The following is a 19270-nucleotide window of genomic DNA, read 5'->3' as shown; positions in this document are numbered from 1 at the left end:
AACTATGAGTCCACTGAGTATAAATAAAATACAGTACAAATAGGCCAGTTCAGGTGCACTGATGATTGGTGCCAACACCAGGACAATGGAGACCAGAGTCACTATGACAGGAATGATGATGGGCACCTGCAAGGCACAGAACACACAGTCACTTCTCCACTCTCTTGCTGGTCTGACAGAAGTTGCCTGCAGGAAAGAATATTTGGATTGCCTCATGCATTTTTTTTTTCCCTTTTAAAATGTCTGGAATCAGATGGGGCAATTGAAAGAGTAGCGAGAATATGGATGGAGAAAACTCTTCTGCTAAATCATTGGCTGAGATCTCTTTGTCAGTATTGCCAATTGCAGTGTAAAAATTTGCATTTTAATGAATCTGGGACCAAACTCCAGTGGAATGACCTGAGCTCTTATCTGGGATACTCTTGCAGTGTAGTCTGCAGACTGCAGGTTCCCATTCCTGGAAATTTGGCTTGTGCCCTGTGGTTTGTGCAAGTGAAAATCAACATCATGCACTCCTTTCTCAGCTCTCATGAGCTTTTTCCTAGTGCATAACTACAAATAAATGGCTCCGTTTCAGGTGAGGGGATAAAAAAAACAAGGAGTCTGCCCAAGGATGCTGTTTAAATATCCAGATGATTAGGATGAGTTCATCTACAGCGTTTATAGGAGTGGAGGAAAAGCCACGTGGAATGATGAACTTACCCTGATAGGCCTTTCAAGCTCCTTCCTTGTAAACCTCATAACAATGAGTGCAAATACGGTTAAACCATAAAATATCCAGACTGCGAAACTGAAATAATTTATGAGCGTCTCAATGTCACCGGGAATGATATAAATAATAGCAATGGCCCCCTAAAAATGAAAACAAAAATTAATGTAGTCTATTACAGAACAAGGCTGAATTTTACTAATGTGTCACTACAGGTGCTTAGTGTTCCAAAGGGTGAACTGTGAATGCTTTTGCTCAACCATTGGAGTGTGAGTGTGTTGCAGCACCTTTAAAGGCTGTGAGCACATCCTGCCAGCACGGGGTTGCTTTTGTGTGCAATCTTATTCCATTTTAAGTCAAAAGACTAATAATTTCTGTGCATTAATCTGTTTTATTGTTGACTCCTTATCTTGAAGATACAAAATGTGGTTTTAGGTTTTTAATGTTCCTGGGGTTGAATGTATCTTGTTATTTTATCTGAAGATAAAATAAAAAAAACTCAAGATGCTCTAGATTTATTTTAAAACATATTTACAGACTGAAATTTTTTTTAGTGAGATGTAAGTGTATTCTTACATGGAGGAAACAGGGTAGTGAGAGCTTGCTTTCGAGCATCCTGTGAAAGGATTGCCTTATACTAATCATCCATTTAACTTTTTGTTTTCATGCTGTTGATTCTTAAACATTTTGATTTTTAAAATCCAGTTCTGGAATGAATATATTCAAATGGAGAAGCTGGGGGGTGGTTATATAGTCTTTTTTCCAATTTTCTTGCCTGGATAGTCACAGATGTGTGTCATGACTGCTTGTGAGAAAATGTATTGCTGGAGAATTTTTGTTGGTAGTTTCTCTGTACTCAGAATTTATACTTACATAAAATATGATGGCAGGGGCTGGTGTTAAACGTTTAACACTGATGTAAGACAACACCTTCAGCATGTGCCCCTCCCGGCCTGCAACATAAACAAGTCTAACAAAAGAAAAACAAGGAGGGGTCGTTAGTGTGGCACCCAGATTTTAAATGGCATTACTGAAAAACAGATGAGTACCATTCATTTTCGGGTTTGTTTTATTGTGTGGCTACGATCTGATTATAATTTGGTCAGTATTTTCTTTTTAAATAGTTTTGCAGTGGATTGAAATAAGGGAAATGGCCAGTATTAAAGCAGTGAGCTAGAAACTGATTCTTAACCAGTGTTAAAATAATAAATTTGAAACTAATTTCAGAATCATTAGTTTGCACATTTAATAGAAGATTATTTTGGGGAAATGTAGCCTACTGTGTCCCTTTTAATTAACTAATTCCTTTTTCATTTGCTACCTTGACAACTTTTTGTCACCAAATGGTTTTTACAGCCCTATTGCATTCAGTTGGGTTTGAAATTTTAAAATATTTGAAATAGTAAATGGAAGCATTAAACAACTGATAGAAAGGAATAGCTTCTCTTTCCAGTTTCCTTTACCTTTACTGGTGCAGTCATGTTCTTACTGGTAATTTTTAACTGTTTAATTCTCAGCTTTAAAATTGATGAGAGGTGACAAAAACCTTCCGTACTATACCTGCTTTGAATTAAGAATGTGACCTTATTTTCTAATTTGTCAAACCTGAATAGCCACTGTTTCTTTTTAAAAACTAAACAATATAGGTAGATTTACAGGTACTTTTAAATTACATTTTGTATAATGTGGATGGGAAGAATGTCTTTATGTGTATGAGTACATAAATGTGAGTATAATTTTTTCCATCCTTCAAAAACTGTCCCTTGAAGATAAATAGAATAGGAACTTACCTGCCTGCAGTAAAACAGGTCCCATTGGCAGATCCAATTGTAGAAAATGCCACAAAGAGAGGAACTATCCACGAGGCTGGATAAAGGACTCTGTCTCCAAATGTCTGGGATATGGGATTAAAATGAGCCATTTTTGTCATTATAACAACTTATACTGAGGTATATTTTATTTTTTTATATATATATAGTGTGTGTGTGTATATATATAGTGTATATATATGTATAGTGTGTATATATATTTATATATAAAATATATATACTTGATATATGGTTTACTATATATGTGGTTTACTATATATATGTGAGCCATTAAAATTATTAAAATGAGCCGTTTTTGTCATTTTAACAACTTATACTGAGGTATATTTTATTTTTATATATATAGTGTATATATATATATAAAATTTATATATACTTGATATGTGGTTTACTATATATGTGGTTTACTATATATATAAATGAGCCATTAAAATTATTAAAATGAGCCCTTTTTGTCATTTTAACAACTTATACTGAGGTATATTTTATTTTTATATATATAGTGTATATATATAGTGTATATATATATAAAATATATATATACTTGATATATGGTTTACTATATATGTGGTTTACTATATATATGTGAGCCATTAAAATTATTAAAATGAGCCGTTTTTGTCATTTTAACAACTTATACTGAGGTATATTTTATTTTTATATATATAGTGTATATATATAGTGTATATATATATAAAATATATATATACTTGATATATGGTTTACTATATATGTGGTTTACTATATATATAAATGAGCCATTAAAATTATTAAAATGAGCCATTTTTGTCATTTTAACAACTTATACTGAGGTATATTTTATTTTTATATATATAGTGTGTATATATATATAAAAATATATATATACTTGATATATGGTTTACTATATATATGGTTTACTATATATATACCTATACTTTAGGTATATTCAGTAATGCTGGATCCTCTTTGTAAGTGAAGTAAATGGGTATCTGAGACATTCTACCAATAAAAACAGGTTGTACATTTTGTGTAGTTACTAAAGAATGCTTTGCCAAATGAAGACCTGGATTAATTCATGGACCACTCTATAAAATGGAGTGGAGTGCTGTTGTTATGGTGTTTAAGATGCAGCACCTGCAGGAAACACTGGAAGACAGATGTAGAAAGTGTACAGGAATGAAATGCTGTTAGAGACACCTGCTTTGGGATGTGTCTGCCAAAAAACAAAAAAGGAAGATGGCATTGCTGCAGAGCACTGTCCATCCAACAAGCTGCTCTCAGCCTCTCTAGAGGGAGTGACAGCAGCAGTGACAGCCCGAGCCTGGGGGGGAGCAGCGAGGGACAAACTCCCTGTGGTCCTTCACTGCATCGAGTTCTCACCTGTGCCGTGGATGGGAGTTGTGGCTGCAGGATAGATTAGATCTCATGTAGGCACGTTCCCCTACTGCAAATTAATTTGAATTTAAATGGTTTTGACAGGAAGCTTTTGAGTTTTTAGGTGGGGGGTGGTTAACTTTTTTTTTTTTAGTTTAGTAAGTCAGGCATAAAAAGAGCTTTGTTTTTGCACAGCTCTGACATCGGTGCTGTTTCAAAGGGTTCTTACAGCTGTAGAGACCTCTCTGTCCTTTTGCTCAGTGCCAGGTCTGAGATACTGTCAATTTAATCTGATGAGTTCAATGCTAGATGTTTTGTTCAGTTTGTAAATTTAATGGTGTGCTGAAGAGGACTGGTTCTTAAACAAGATATTTGATATGTACATTGCTGTACCTCGTGATACAAACAAGATACTGGAGATCTGAATTTGAAAAGCTTTCATTTTTAAACATTTCTAAGTATTTCAACATCAGTGTACTTCACTCTGCCATGCTGTATTTTGCATGCTTGTCACATACTGTTTGTTTTCCCCAAAAACTAACATCATGAAAAATTGCTGCATGACCTCAACAGCTGCTTCAGAGACAGGTGTCCCATGGAAAATTTACTGAGTGGAACTGAGGGGACAGCTGTATTTTTTTAAGACTTCAGAAATCTATGTCATCTTTAATTTTATCTATAATAGTATGTCTTGCAATAGTGTAAAAATTGTATCTTTCAGATTTGTTAAGGGGGGAAAAAAAAACAACAAAAAAACACCAACAACAAAAAGAATAAGGTGAAAGTGAATTATGGACTATTTGCTGTTATCTCCAGAACAACAAACTTTGATCTACTGTCATTTGGCATGTGCTTCTTTCTCAGAAATACTGAAAATGCTGAAAAGGGCAAAGCAACTGTCAGATGTTGTTTCTCTTTCCATTCTTTGATGCCTGTGGAAAGCCCTCTGAGCTGCACTGTTTACAAAACCTTAGCTGAACACTCCATTATTTTGCTCCCTTTTTTTTTTCTTTTTCCCATTGGGATATGACAGAACTACTGTTGAAATTAAGCATTACTGAAATCTTAGAGTAAGAAATGACAGTAGATAATGGGGGGAGGAGGTGACACTGATAGCTCAGACTGAAATGAAGTGAATTAAGAAGAATTCCAGGTTCCTGAGGAGGAACTCCATGATCTGTGTGTATTTTGGGATGCACAACAGCCCTGTTGAGATGCTCTATTCCAAAATAAAGTGGCTTACCACAGCAACTGCCTGGGACTGCAGGAGTTCTGTCGAAGTCATGACGGTGAAATAGGAAACGTTGATCAGAACGTAACAAACTGTAACCAAGGGGATCCCAATGATTATAGAGAGCGGGAGATTTCTGAAGAATGCAAAAGTAAGACCCCATCAGCATTGCTGCATCATTTCTAGAGCTGTCACAGTAAACTGTGGACTCTTACACTGCCATATATGCTCTTTAGTTGTATTTACATTTATTTTTTTTTTTTACTGCAGAGCTATGGAAATCAGGATTATAAAAATATAAATTTATGCAGAAACACAAAGCACGTAATACATGCAAATTAGCTTTGTTTGTCAGTGCTCAAACCTTGAATAACTGCTGCTTTTTAAAAAAAACAACCCAAAATATATGCTTGCTTGTAGAAAAATATTAAGTGTTTGAATTTTGCCAACAGAAACAGTGCTCTCCTACCTGTAAGGATTTTGAAGTTCTTCTGTTATGTAATTGAGTTGATTCCTGGAAGGAAAAAGATTCATATTTTAGCAATCTGTTGTTTAAATACTTTTATACTCTGAGGTCAGGTGTTAATTTATGTTATTGCTTTTTACCTTTTCAGTTAAAAAAAATCCCAAACCACTATAACCAATCTTTTTAAGTGGGAAAACCGCAGGACAAAACCTATGTGAGCTTCTCATCCAAATGGCAGCCTCTTGATTCACCATGTCTGTCCCCATTATCTCTGAGATTTTGAGATATTGGATAAAATATCCCTGAATAATGACAGGAAAATTTGGCAGAAATCTCAGATTTACAAGGTTAACTTCAAGCTTTGCAGTACCTGAGTCTTTTCAAATAAAAGCATAAAGGTGCTGAGGGCAAGGGGTGAAGCAAATCTGCTGATGTTTCATCATCCTGTCTTTAGAAAACTGGCTCTAAGGAAAACCTCTTTAAGGATCACACCTATCTGAATTTTAATTTCCAAATAATCATTTTTGCCACAGCATGTAGACCAGATTGAAACAAAATTTTTACTTCTCCACTCTAAAAATGTGAAGAGACAGTTTTTACAGCTCAAAAGGCAATTTTTCAAATGTTAGTGCCTGGTGTTACATATGCAAATCATTATTTAGGCACCAGCTTCTTTGTCCCCTTAAAACGTCCACATGAGTATTGGAATTAGCAAACTTAGTTGGGACACTCAAGCTTGGAAATAGAAACTGAAAGAGTAACCTATTTAAAAATAAATTCAGTTTTAAAAGCTTTTAAGTGGGACTTGTTTTGGTGTAAGTCAATATCTATCTATCTATATATACAAAGTCAATAGTATAATATATATTAAAATATATATTATATATGTAAGATATATATTTTTATATATATATATATTCCTTCCATACTACAGACCTATATGCAGAGTTTTGCAGTTTGAACAGTTAAGAATAGCATTAATGGATTTGTGCCAACAGAGCCCTGGGCCAACTGACATTCCCTAAGAAAAGATCTGCAAGTTGAGCCTTATGACTTCTGATACAATGTTCTTTTCTATGTGCTCTTGTACTAATCAAACACCACCACATATTTCCCAAGAAATGGAATTTGATGGGGTAACCTGTATTTTGCCTGAGACAATGGAACTAAATTGGGTTATATTTCCCTCATTAGTAAAATATGATGTATTTTACTTTCAGGACCTAGAATAAGTTCTTTCCCTAATAAACAACTAATAAAGGGGGTGGAGGTTTTGAGGGTTTTTAACCAATGCTGTTGTTTTTCCAAAATTCATCGTGAGCTTCTTAATTACAAGTCAGATGTTAACTTTTCCAGAGTTCAACGGGGAGAGAGTGAACTGGTTAAAGGCTGGTAAATTGTAACTGTAAAGGCTAGTAAAGATTCCTTACCATCCATCATATGCCCAGAGTCCATTGTAAAATGCCAGACTGATAGAGCTGACAGAAATTTTACTATCCTTGAAAGAATCTTTGAAGTTTTCAGTTTTTCCTGCAAATAAGAGGTAGATTACGGGTCAGTGTTGAAACTAATTCTTGTAATCCCCGTCAGATGAAGAAATATTCCATTATCTTTCTTGTGTTTTTAAACTTCTCACTGTTAGAATCAATTTATACCTTTTGGTATTAATTGATCTGTAGTGTTGCATTTCCCACCCAACCCCCTTCTCTAAAAGAAATTACCAAGAGATACAGAACTAAAACCCTGAATAAAGAGATTCGGGGCTGTGCCTTATTACTGTGCCTCTTCCACTAGTGGGGAATTTATTAATGCTCACATCAGAAGCTAAATTAATTTTTTCAAGGAATGTATATTTGATTACCTTGTGCAAGGAGAACAATGCCACTTACAATAATGATTGTGACAATGATCATTTTAGCAGCCGTGAGAAAATTCTGGAGGTAACTTCCCACCTTCACACTCAGCGAATTCACAGTTGTAATTACCACTAAAAGAAATAAAATGAGGATTTTTTGCATTAAATTTGTCAGAATTGAAAGGAAGGTTGCCTCTTTAATCCTAAACACACCCCCCTCCTTAAATACTGTACTGCTTTTTCCTCACACTGACTATATTATATAGAGTTTTTAACATACTGTGTTTGGATAACTTGTAAAATAGTGAGGAAAAACACTTTTCTGAATTAGATTTTGAGAGTGCCCTTAACAAAAAAATACACTGAAGCTGCACAGCATTCTGATAAGTACAGAAATAGCTTATTATTTCTTCCTTTTCTGCCAGAGATAAGCATTCATTATACAGCTGTATCTATCTTTTAAAAAGAATAAAAGAACCTTGTCCTGGGAGCAAACCATTTTTAAACCTCCCCTTTTTATATGTTGTTGAATTAGTTATTAGGGGAAGGACTCACTATACTGTGCCTTAAAGATTTCTGGTGTCTCTGTGAAGGTGAAGCTCAGGAAGTCTCAGGGTGCTGATGGGGCCAAACCCAAGTCATTGTGCAATTTTGGGTCTGATATGTCTTTAAAAGACATTTCATACTAAGACCTTAAACCATCTTGTCCAGGAGCTGCTTTACGCTGATGACGCTGCCCTTGTTGCCCACACAGAAGCAGCTCTGCAGCGTTTAACATCCTGCTTTGCAGATGCTGCTGAGCTCTTTGGGCTGGAAGTCAGCTTAAAGAAGACAGAAGTTCTCCATCAACCTGCACCTCAGGAAGTCCCCCATCATCCCCACATCACCATTGGCAAATCAGAGCTCAAATCAGTCCAGCAGTTTAATTACCTGGGCAGCCTCATCTCCTCGGATGGTGAGATTGACGGGGAGATGGACAACAGGTTAGCGAAGGCATATAGTGCCTTCAGAAAGCTTCATAAAAGAGTTTGGCAAAATAAACACTTGAAGAAAAGTACCAAGATCAGTGTTTCCAGAGCCATAGTGCTGTCTACTCTCTTATATGGTTCCGAATCATGGGTCATCTACTGCCACCACCTGCGACTTCTAGAACGCTTCCATCAACGCTGCCTCCGTACAATCCTAAACATCCACTGGGCAGATTATGTGACCAATACATCTGTTCTTGAACAGGCAGCAATCACAAGTATTGAGGCCATGTTGTGAGAACACAGCTGTGCTGGGCAGGGCACGTCTCCAGGATGAAGGACCAACCACCACCTCCCTAAGATCCTGCTTTATGGTGAACTTGCCAATGGCTGCTGCAAGAGAGGAGCCCCAAAGAGGAGATACAAGGACTCCCTGAAACAACATCTCAGCCTTGGCCACATTGACCAACAGAACTGGTCTACTCTGGCCTCCAATCGGGAGCTCTGGAGACACACCATCTATAACGCTGCTGATGTTTTGAGAAAGCACCAGGATCACTCTAGAGGAGAAAAGACAACACAGAAAGAATCGTGTCTTGCAGAATTTACCACCTAAGGAGTCTTTCTGCTGTGCCTTTTGCAACCGGTCGTGCCTGTCTTGTATTGGCCTTTTTAGCCACCAACGCACTTGTAACAAACATGGGTAGAGCCCTTCCCAAATCTTCCTTCGCGAAACCTGACCATGATGATGATGATGTCTTTAAAAAGTGGGACTCTTACCAATGGCTGCTGCTGCAAGACACTTGATGACAGCCCGGGGTGGATCACAGCCTGGGTAAAAAGGAGCTGAGGCATATTCTGCAAAGCTGAGACAGATGATGGCAAAGGAGCTGGGTTTGGTGACCACTAAACTCGTCCAGGAAAAGAGGAATGCTGGAATGGGGCCAAATGCCTCCATGAGGTAAGGATATTCTCCTCCAGATTTCGTGATCATCGTTCCGAGCTCCGCAAAGCAAAGGGCACCTGAGCAAGGAGAGGAGCAGGGTGAGGTCGTGCCCTTTTGAACCTGTGACTGCCTAGAACAGCTGATCACTTTTTAACAGGTAGAAAAGTTAAGGAAATTGATATCTACATCATTACTCTCTTCACGTTTCTGTATATTTTACTGTATATGCAAAAATTAAATTTTAATTACTTGCGAGCAATTGGAAAAAATACCCTGAAATTAATAAGATACAGTCCAAAAATTCCTACTGCTGGTGTTTAAGACTTGGCCAAAACCAGCACAAACATTCTCATTTCATATTAGATTTATGTTTAAGAAACCAACACTGGAAGAAGCATTTAAGTGAGAACTGCACTTGCTGACATTCCTTTTGGAAACCTGAAAAAAACAGACTTGCTGCACAATTTTGAAGCAACACGTCTGCTAAGCTCAACATTAAAGTACAGGGACACTTCCAGCTCTGTTGCTGTGTCTGGCATCTTGCATTAAGGTTTTTTTCTATGCTGTGTCCCCTGATACAGTGCTCAATGTTTTACTTCTTGAAATATTTGGAGGTGCTTAGTGCTAAATTTTCAGATAATAGAATTAGAATTACACAGGTAGAAAACCAGCAGAAGCACCCAGCTGACTGCCAGGAAATGTCACATTTTGCCAGTGATTTAAGTAGAAGAGTATTCTCTTTATTACAGTCAGTGGCTGCAGCCAGCAAAACTAAAAGTTGATTTCAAAATAAATTGAGAGTGTGATTTGCAATTTTAGAAACTTAATTTATCTTTTATAAACAGCACATTTTAAATTTATGGCCCAGTGCTGCTATGCATATATACATCAGTATTTCATTGATTTTAGCTAATTTGTGACATGAGAGCTGTCTGCAGAAGCAGTAGATATAAAGATTTAGGCAAAGATTCAGATTCTTTGTTGACTCCTTTACCTAATGTTGCCAGAACTCCACAGGCTGCCCAGATGGTTAAACAAGGACCCACAGCTTCAACATTGGCAAGGACTGATTTGGGAGAAACAAAGATCCCTGACCCAATAATTGTCCCGACAATCATACAGATCCCGCTGATGAGGCCCACCTGGAAATGAAATGAGACCTTTTCTGTGAGTCATTTCTAGTTCAGTATCATAGAACTACAGTCATTGTCATTACTGACTTATTTTTAGCAGTTTTTAACATATAAGTTCTAGAAAGAAATTTATTAAACTATTTTATGAAGTTTCACTCTTCTTTCCAAGATGCCCATGTGGCCCACCCCTGCTGTTTTCTAAAGTACACCTCTTTGGATTTTGCCTGCCTGTGTATTTCCTTTATTAAACTGTCTTTTGCATTGAGTCTCAAATCAAACCTTGTACAGGTGAACTTCCCCTTTCCTCTCTGATTAAACACTGAAATTCTTTTATGAGCACTTGTTGAATTCTGAATTTTCTAAGCTTCAGAAATTGTCTTTTATGGATGGAGTCCATTTTTTGTCGTTGAGCAGTTGTTCTCCTCTCCTTGCTTTAGGTATTTGTGCACAGGAATTATCTCCATACCCATAGGTGGTGATAAGATCATGTTCTGATTTTGTTAGTGACCTACATGTTACATGAAACCACTGAAATCTGAGGCATGTTCTGCTAAAACAAGTGCCACAGGCTACTTATTTTTTCCTGATATTATGGCTACTCTAATAACATCAGTATTTTTTCCAGTCTTGGCACCAAACTAAAACCACATAAAGAATCTTTTTGCAGGTTGCTTAAATTTAAAGAAGAATTCCACCCTCTCCTGAGAGCAAGTGACACAACTGTTGTCTAAAGCATCTCTAATTTTTTGGAGGAGACAGATTTTCACTTGTCTTTGAGTACCAGTGCCTATTTCTGAATGTTTCTTAGTATACACCAAGAAACGTTCAGAAACAATGAGCTGAACAACCCACTGCAACCCCTGAGAAATACACGTGGGGGAAAAAAAAAAAAGGAAGTTTAAGAAGTGCCTCAGTTGACCAAATTCGAATTGTTTTTCTATCTGATAACTTCAAAGACTTGAAAACATATTGTTAGTTTTCTCTTGGTTTATATCAGAGCTTTTTAACTACAGTAATTAGCAGTTTCTGGAAATGAAAAACAACCAGGTGAGATATTAGCACATCACTGCTAAACTGGGACATAGTTGTGGGTTTTGTGCACAAATACGCACTTCTGCCTCCCTCTGCCAGCCCCTCACACACGGACCAAAGGGGGAAAAGAAAAAGTTTTGCCTGTTTTTGTAGGTTCGTCGTTTGGGGTTCATGACTCTGAATGGATTGTGCGTCCCCTCTTCCTTTGTCCTCTCCTTTTCTTTTCCTCAAGCCTTCGTCACCCATTAGGTTTTTCTCGTTGAAATCTCTAAGGAAATAAAACCAAAATTCTCAACTCTAGCACATTGCTTGCTTGAGTTTTGCTGATATATGTGGGTCCAAAATACTGGAGGTAAAATATTGCCGGAAAATAAAAAAAAAAAAGCAAAAGCACACACTCAGAGGCAAAAGGACTCCCATCCAACGACCACTTGCTGTGGATTTTCCTCATACCCACCTGGCAGGGAATGTCTGTGTGGGGTTACATTCAGTTTCCAGGATATCCTCACTGGAATGATCTTGCTTTTATAGCCAGTCCTTCCTTGGAATTCCTCTAGTGGTCCAGTCAGATTTTATCTTTCTTCCAAAAGCTGGGCTGCTTCTTATCTAGGAGACCCTCTTTCTGATCTTCATTAAATTAGGCCTTGTCCCGGTTCCTTGGAGGTGCTTGGAGTATCTGCTAAACCAAGTGTGGGCTGCTGTAATTGCCTAATTAGCAGCTCTTTGCACTCAGTGTTTTGTCCTGTATAGAATTAGAATTAGAATTTGTCCTGTAATGTAATGTTTGTTAGAACGAATGTTTTCAAGTTTAAATTTGTGATTTTTTTTTCCGCTGAGGATTTTGCTTGTTTGTCCTTGTATTTGTCTAAAATACAACCTGAGATAGTGAAGGAAATGCATCAGGTCAGGTCCTGAGTCTCCAAAGTGGATTCAGTCAAAAGTCTCTTCTCTCCTAAGACACTACAACTGTAATTACTAGAATCTGAATGTTGAAGATCATTTTGCAGTTATCCAGACAGTAATTCAGAAAAGATTAGGCAACTTAAGCTGGAGTGGTTTTGGAAATAAAGTAGTAATTGGCTACAAAAGCTGTAGCATTTTAAATTGACAGAACACCTCTCTCAGTATTGTTGGTCCTCAGAAAAATTTGGGCTATAAAGACATCGAGTTTATGTTTTGAATTAAATATTAAAAAAAAAAATCTAACTTTAAGACTAAAGCTATGATAGAAAATTGCCCACATGAGGAATGCAGGGTTTGGGTCACTGATCTTCTTTACAACTTTGTGCCCAAATTCTCTCTTTAAAGTCATGTTTCAATGATCACCTTTAGCAATTCTTGGGTTTGCTTACCTTATTTATTTATATTTGTTTGGTGTTACTCAGGTCCAGGAATCTTTGTCTAGGATGTTTCTCCCATCAGATTTCCCAGGCAGTTTTACACAGCAAGGCACGTCCAAGTCTGAAACCAGAATCTGCAGAAAGCAGCAGCAGATTAAGTACAAAGGTTATAAAAGACAATCATTAAACCCATTCTCGACCAAAAAGCTTTGAGATAGGAACCCCAGGTAAACCGACAGCCCAATTAGTTTATCTTTAAAAAAAAGAAAAAACCATCTTTGTTCCGTTTTTGAGAATGTTTATCCAGTGCCTGGTGTGTCACAGAGTGAGAGTGAACCATCGTTTGGAGGGTCTATTTTGATGATCCTTATACCAAGCAGTTGCTAATTTAGAAATGCTTTGGAAAGGCAACCTTGAAGTAATTGTCCTTTTATGGGTGTATTAAAACCATCTGTCCAGATGTCGGTTGCATCCTATAAAAATAGTTGATGTTTTTATCTTGAGACAGTAGAGAGGTGTGAGCAGAAATGTTTTTCATTAACCTGAGGCAGCTGAGTGGGCACCTTGTGTTCCCTTTGCTTGCAGTTACAAGTATTTTCCATTTCTGTAAATATTTCAAAACCTTGCTTTAATGAAAAATGCCATTCTCTATTTCTATACAGTTGTACATCCAGGGAAAAAAGTACTGTTATCCTGCATTCTGGAATAAGGTAACTTCTTCGAGCTAATCATCCCTGAAATACTTGCAAACCAACTCCTTAATTGTGTTAATCATTTGTTTTTAGCAATGTAGTTGTACAAACAGCTCCTTTGCTGTATGACATTCAAACCACTGAGTCCTGATCCGCCCCCTCGAACCGCAGCTGACTTTTTTCAATTAACATCAACTGTTAGCAGCTAAGAGATGATGTTAACATCTGATGTTAACATTTGTTATCTTGTTAACACAATGCCTCGTGAACAGGTAGTGCAGGGCTGGAAATAAGACCAAACAAAACCATCCCGAGCACGGTTTGACAGTTGTTTTGCTCACATTTCTTTTTTTTTAGCCTGTTTAAGCACACACGCTTGATCACCAGGAATTCCCTCTGCAGCGATGATGTAAATCTGTGACTAAAAATGGACTCTGAGAACACGTGAAACACTTGTTTATATTTGCCGTGTTTTGGGGTGGTTCAGTCAGACAGCGCTGGGAATGGCTTTCTCCAAGACTGAGGTTGCAAAGTAAAGTCAGGACTGAAAAAAACCCCAGAGGTGTGTTTTTTAGTCACTGTCTTTTTCTTGTCTTTGGGGGTTTTTTTGTTTAATTCTCACAAGAATAGGGTTAAGCTACAAGAGAAGCTCTTCCATCTTAAATACCTTTTGGTGGAAAAAATACCACACGAAAAATGGTCAGACAAAAGTTCTTTTTCCCCCCTGCAGATTAAGATAATAAAACATGTTAAAATGATAGTCTTACTACAAGCATATGAAGAGGCAGGTATTTATTTCTTTTTTTTGCATCTTTTACAGGGACTTTGACAGTATTTTTCATTGCAATTGTGACATAAGGTTAAATAAGATAATGTTTTCATATCCTTTGACTTCAGCTCCCTCTTTTGGGGTTGGATATTATGTCATGTACTTCTGTGTTCTCTACAGCTGATAATTTTGAAATGAAGATTTATAATCTTTTTATCATTCCTGAAATGCCACACAGAGACTATTGAAATAGTTAATGTGAAAAGAAAAAATGAAGGTGGGTCATATTATGGGGCTGACTTTGACCTCCAAATGAAGCATCACATCAACTCTACCCTGGAATTTCCAGACCAACAAAAAGAGGAAAAAACACATATGTAATTTGGATGAAAAGATAATGGAATATGTCATCTTTAATGCTGTGTTAAGTAAAGTTTTGCTTAGGATTTTTTTTTTATGTGGTGTAACGATCTTTGGGTTTTTTGTGCAGATGTTTTGGTTGCCTTTTCTTTCTGCATCAGATCTTTACTCCACTTGATTTCTTCAGAGACAATAGGGGCAACATTGAAAATATGGTGTTTGAGTTTTTGCCTAAGCAATTGGCTTCTTTAGTTAACCTGGAACGTGGATCTGGAGAGTTCCCACCTGTTCAAGAGGTGATTAAAGTCTCTGCAGTGACTTGACCTTAACTAGTCTGTGTTTCCTTATAAAATAGGAAAGCATTTTCATTTATGGTCTAATTTTGTTTTAAGGGTTAATCTTTTTGGAATGCCTTGGTAAACTTATTAAAGGAGTTGCAATTCTACCAGCAATCCTTCTTTTCCTCAGCCACTGAAGGAAAAGGTAAACATCGATTTCAAGGATTCCCATGTTATTTTCTTCAGGGACAAGAGAAATGGCATTTTACAGCCATGGGAAAAGACTCCTTCCCTCTCAAACAGGGATGAAGGGATAAGGATCTCACACAGATGAAGGGATAAGGAGTTCAAATTCCAAGGGACTACAGAGGCAAACACTGTGCAGGCTGCTCCTATTTAAACACTGCAGTTAGATCCTTAAATCGTAAAAAGTAATTTTCAACTTTAATTCAGGAAATGGCAATGGCACAGTGTCTAAATACACCTTTTATTATCACTAGTCACTAATAATAAAGGTTAATGTTTGTCAGGGTTGGTATTTATTGCTTTAAAGCACGTTCTGCTTTGACCAATACTAAAGCAAATGAGGATCATCCTAACCAGCAGCTTTTAATTGTAGCTTAGCAGTATCTCAGAGGGGATACTTTCCATTCTAACCTTGCTGCTCACAGGTTACTCCATCAGAGCACCAGGCTGTTCCCTTGCATTTGCTCTTCTTTGAATCCCACCGTTCACAGATGTGCCCTAAGATGTGATCTCACTCCTGTCATCCTTAAAAGCATTTTTTTTTACTGAGTAATTGCAGGAATGCTGCAAGTGGAATATAAGAAAACAGTCTTTTTTAATAGCTGTGGTGATGCCACTGGCTTGCAAGATCTTTACATCTTGTGGGAGTCAACAGAAAATATTAGATGACTGTAGTTCCTAATGCCCATAGAGTAGATGGGATCTAAATACCCTTATTTTTTCCCTACTCAGTTCTTGGTTACAGTGCAGTTGCTTTTGTCTCTGTGACAAATAATGCTTTAGAAAAGATCTTCAGGTTTGCTAAAGGTTTTGTACTAGACCTGCACAGTCTTTAGTCTAAAGACAGAGTTTTGTTTGTCTCATGTAGTTTTTAAGCACAGCTGTTCAGAGACTCTCGATAAACTTCTAAAGGCTGGGTATGGTTTTCTATCCAAAAGGTCACAAAAAATCAAGGAGTCTCTTCTTAAGGATGTTCTGAAGGAATTTTAATGGCCTCTGAAGAAAATTAGCCTGAGTATGTCACGCTGGTTTTCTTCAAAGATTTCAGTTTTCCCCAGTGTTTCAAAGCCTGATCTGTCAGTGATTCCTCTCATGCACAGCCAGCTCCTCACCTTTTTCCCTTGAAGAACCAGGCCTGGCTTTGATCTCCTTTTTGAGTCCAAAACTCAGGTTTGCATTCCACTGGCCTTTCACTAAGGAGGGATTTCCAGATAACACTGGCTTTGGAAGAGCATCTGCACCTGTCCTGTGCCCACCTCCAGCTGAGGAAGGAAGCAGTGAATACTCAAGCACTCCGTGTGATCTTCTGTGCTACTTTTGAAGCTTCGTTTTATTTTTACCAAATCCAGACATTTGAGGTATAAAACAATTTTAATTGCTAAAATCTCTCTCTCTGTTTTATATCTGAACATGTGCTTATACAGGTATGCTGAAATAAATTTAGTACAGGAAAAAAACGTTCAGGGCTAAAAAAAAAATCTGGAGAACTCACTCACTGAGAAACCATATTTTTAAAGGCAAAGAAGCCTTCAAAATGCATCTGCTTTTCTAGATTCAAGCAGGTTAACAGTGTGGAATTTTTACCATACTGATTTACATTAAATTTGTGGAATAGGATGAGTGCTTAGAGCTCTCCTAAAATGGAAGGGTTAGGCCTGACCAACCGAGGATTTGTAGTCCCAGGAGAAAAGCCCTTAGAACTCCTGATGTCATATAATGTGCCAGGATGAATTTCTCATGGTGAAGAAGTCTTAGGAGGTTCTCTCTTCTGAGCTGCTGAAAGGCAATTTTCTGGCCTGGAAGATAACAGCACCTTTCTGGCTTGAAAATAAAGATGTAGGGAAAAAGAAAACAGTTGGGTTTAAATGACTTGTTAATGGGCAGGGGGAAGTTATCTGGAAACTGGAAAATGATAAGGTAAGGATGCCCCAATTCCCTGCCAGTTCACAAGACTTTGGAACACACCTTAATTTGACTGCTGAGTGCCTGACTCTCCCTCATATTCACACAACAGCTGAAGCACAGAAAATGAGATGCTCTGCTCTGCCAGTGGAGTAAGAAGTAATGCTGATATATTTTAGCAGTAGTTGGCAAATGCACTGGAAGTACTGAGCTTTACTGCAGACTCTCCTGTGGTTGTGGTTTTGGAAAGGTGGTAGCAATGCTTGTTTTTTGAATATATAATCACATTATTTAATCATTTAATCCAAATGTTTTTCTAGGGAAAATTACGGTCAGTTATCATGGAGGGAACACACTCTGTGCATTCAGCAACGAAACCTCAACGTGAAACCCAGAAATCTTGAATTGTTTTCTCAGTTTCTTGGTAGGAATGGAAGAATGCTGCATGTTTTTATGTTGCCTTGGGAAAAGAAGCTGGAACTACTTCATGGGCTCAGTTTACAGACTGGAAGATGCTGTAACTGGAAGGCAGGTGGAACATATGGGAATCAGGATGCTCTGTCAGCTGTAGTCAGGGGAAAACAGCAAGTTGCTGATGTTGGGTGAGTAACAGAAAATGATAATCTGACATGGGTAGAGTTTTTGTAGTAGAATAAAACAGTCACATAATTTCTTTAGTGTAGCATCTAAATTTAGTGTAGTGTCTATGAAACAAGGTAAAGCTATGATTTAAAAATCTCATTATGTTCTGGGGGTTTAAGGTAGAGTTCTCTTCAATACCAAGCAAAATTCCAACACATTCACACTTGAATGGGTTTTGAAAGTCCTGCTTCTAGTTCTGAGGAATTACCAGTATGATAGTTTCTCCCCCATGAAGCTGCTTATTTTTACAAACTCTTGAGACATATTCAAAAGGGCAATTAAAACCATGAGAATATGTAAATAATTTACATGTGCAGTTCCGAATTTGTAGTTTCATACTCAGAGATGCTTGCATTATAAAACATGGTATGAGAGGCTTCCTTTTCAAAATCTGCCTTTAAAAACATGACAAACTGTGGGTACAGCCATGCTGGATGCTCTTTCAGGGTCCCTGTAAGGACACCTGCAGATTGGAGCTTGTGTGGAAACCAGGGGAGTGTATTGCCTGTGTTTGTGTTGCCTGTGTCTGACTTGTCTGAAGAGGTATTTCACACCTGACATTTCAAATCAGTTTTTAAAAAATTCAAGGAAGACAGGAGACAGAACTGGTTTAGCAACAGACCATTCCCCTGACAACTTCACATATTAACACAGGGATTTAAGGCTGTGTTTAAAAATAGTTTCTGGGTGCTATTTTGAGGCACAGAATCCTAAAATAATCAAGTTGAAAAAGCCAAGGGAATGAAAGGATTTGAAGGTTGAGACCTTGAGATAGTAGGGCTGTGAGATAGTGGTTCTGATAGTGCCTGAGTGACTCTGGGTGCTGAAGGTCTCTCTTGATGAGCCAGTAAGGTTGTTGCACTTGTTTTATTCCTGTCAAAGACACAGGGCTTTGGACATCGAGGTGTGATGTGACACAAGGTGCTCTCCCCACCCTGACCTGAATAATGCTGTTCTGCTGAGTCATGGCCTTGCCCTGAAGGAAAATACCACAGGAACCTTTCTGGACACAAACAGGATGTGTTCCTTTTGGTATTTAACTTGGTTTTCTGCTCTTTTCCTCAACTTTGGTCAAAGCCAATGAAATTCTTCATTATTTTTAATATTACATAACTATGAGAGTTATAGGCTTTTTTACTGCTACAGTTTCCTGGTACCATTTAGGTTTTGTTATGAAAATGAAGCAAAGCAAAAAGCTGATCCAGCAAGTTATAAGTAAATCCAAAATAAAGTCATTTCATACTAATAGATAGTACCACAAAGCTGACGTGCAAAATTGTGAAAAATCAACAATTATGAAAGCTCAGACAAACAGGCATCAATAATCTAGAGGCTGTCACTGCTGCAGAGAATGCTCTGGAAAAAAGGTGGCTTTTGAAGCAGAATGAACAAGACAATCTAAAGAACTGCACCCTGTGCTGGCAACTCATCCCCTTGGCAAAACTCCAGCAGGACCTTCCCAACACCTGGGCTCCTGTAAACCTGTGGAGTGGACAGTTGTGCATTCAGGCTCCTG

The 19270-nt window shown here is 37.7% G+C and overlaps 2 protein-coding genes across 4 annotated transcripts in view; both read right to left on the bottom strand.

Annotated features, from left to right (window-relative positions):
- SLC7A9 (solute carrier family 7 member 9) overlaps positions 1-12998 on the bottom strand; it is a 14492-nt gene extending 1494 nt beyond the window's left edge. The window contains exons 1-13 of the mRNA XM_027701553.1: positions 12878-12998; positions 11983-12267; positions 11667-11793; positions 10355-10502; positions 9195-9437; positions 7453-7578; positions 7022-7121; positions 5595-5639; positions 5138-5261; positions 2500-2603; positions 1583-1679; positions 703-852; positions 4-126 (exon numbers count right to left, since the gene is read on the bottom strand). Coding sequence (XP_027557354.1) covers positions 4-126; positions 703-852; positions 1583-1679; positions 2500-2603; positions 5138-5261; positions 5595-5639; positions 7022-7121; positions 7453-7578; positions 9195-9437; positions 10355-10502; positions 11667-11771 — 1365 coding nt within the window. The 5' untranslated portion in view covers positions 11772-11793; positions 11983-12267; positions 12878-12998. The remainder of the gene's footprint in view (positions 1-3; positions 127-702; positions 853-1582; positions 1680-2499; positions 2604-5137; positions 5262-5594; positions 5640-7021; positions 7122-7452; positions 7579-9194; positions 9438-10354; positions 10503-11666; positions 11794-11982; positions 12268-12877) is intronic.
- A 6020-nt stretch (positions 12999-19018) lies between these two features.
- The window catches only part of CEP89 (centrosomal protein 89), a 28732-nt gene continuing 28480 nt past the window's right edge, over positions 19019-19270 (bottom strand). For all 3 annotated transcript variants that reach the window (XM_027701513.1, XM_027701514.1, XM_027701515.1), the window contains one exon: positions 19019-19236. The gene's annotated coding sequence lies outside the window, so the exon portion shown is untranslated. The remainder of the gene's footprint in view (positions 19237-19270) is intronic.

Source organism: Neopelma chrysocephalum, unplaced genomic scaffold (genome assembly GCF_003984885.1).
Source record: "Neopelma chrysocephalum unplaced genomic scaffold, ASM398488v2 Primary Assembly neopelma1_159, whole genome shotgun sequence".
NCBI lineage: Eukaryota > Metazoa > Chordata > Aves > Passeriformes > Pipridae > Neopelma > Neopelma chrysocephalum.
The sequence above is the reverse complement of the archived record's forward strand: the minus strand, read 5'-3'. Positions and strand labels throughout refer to the sequence as shown.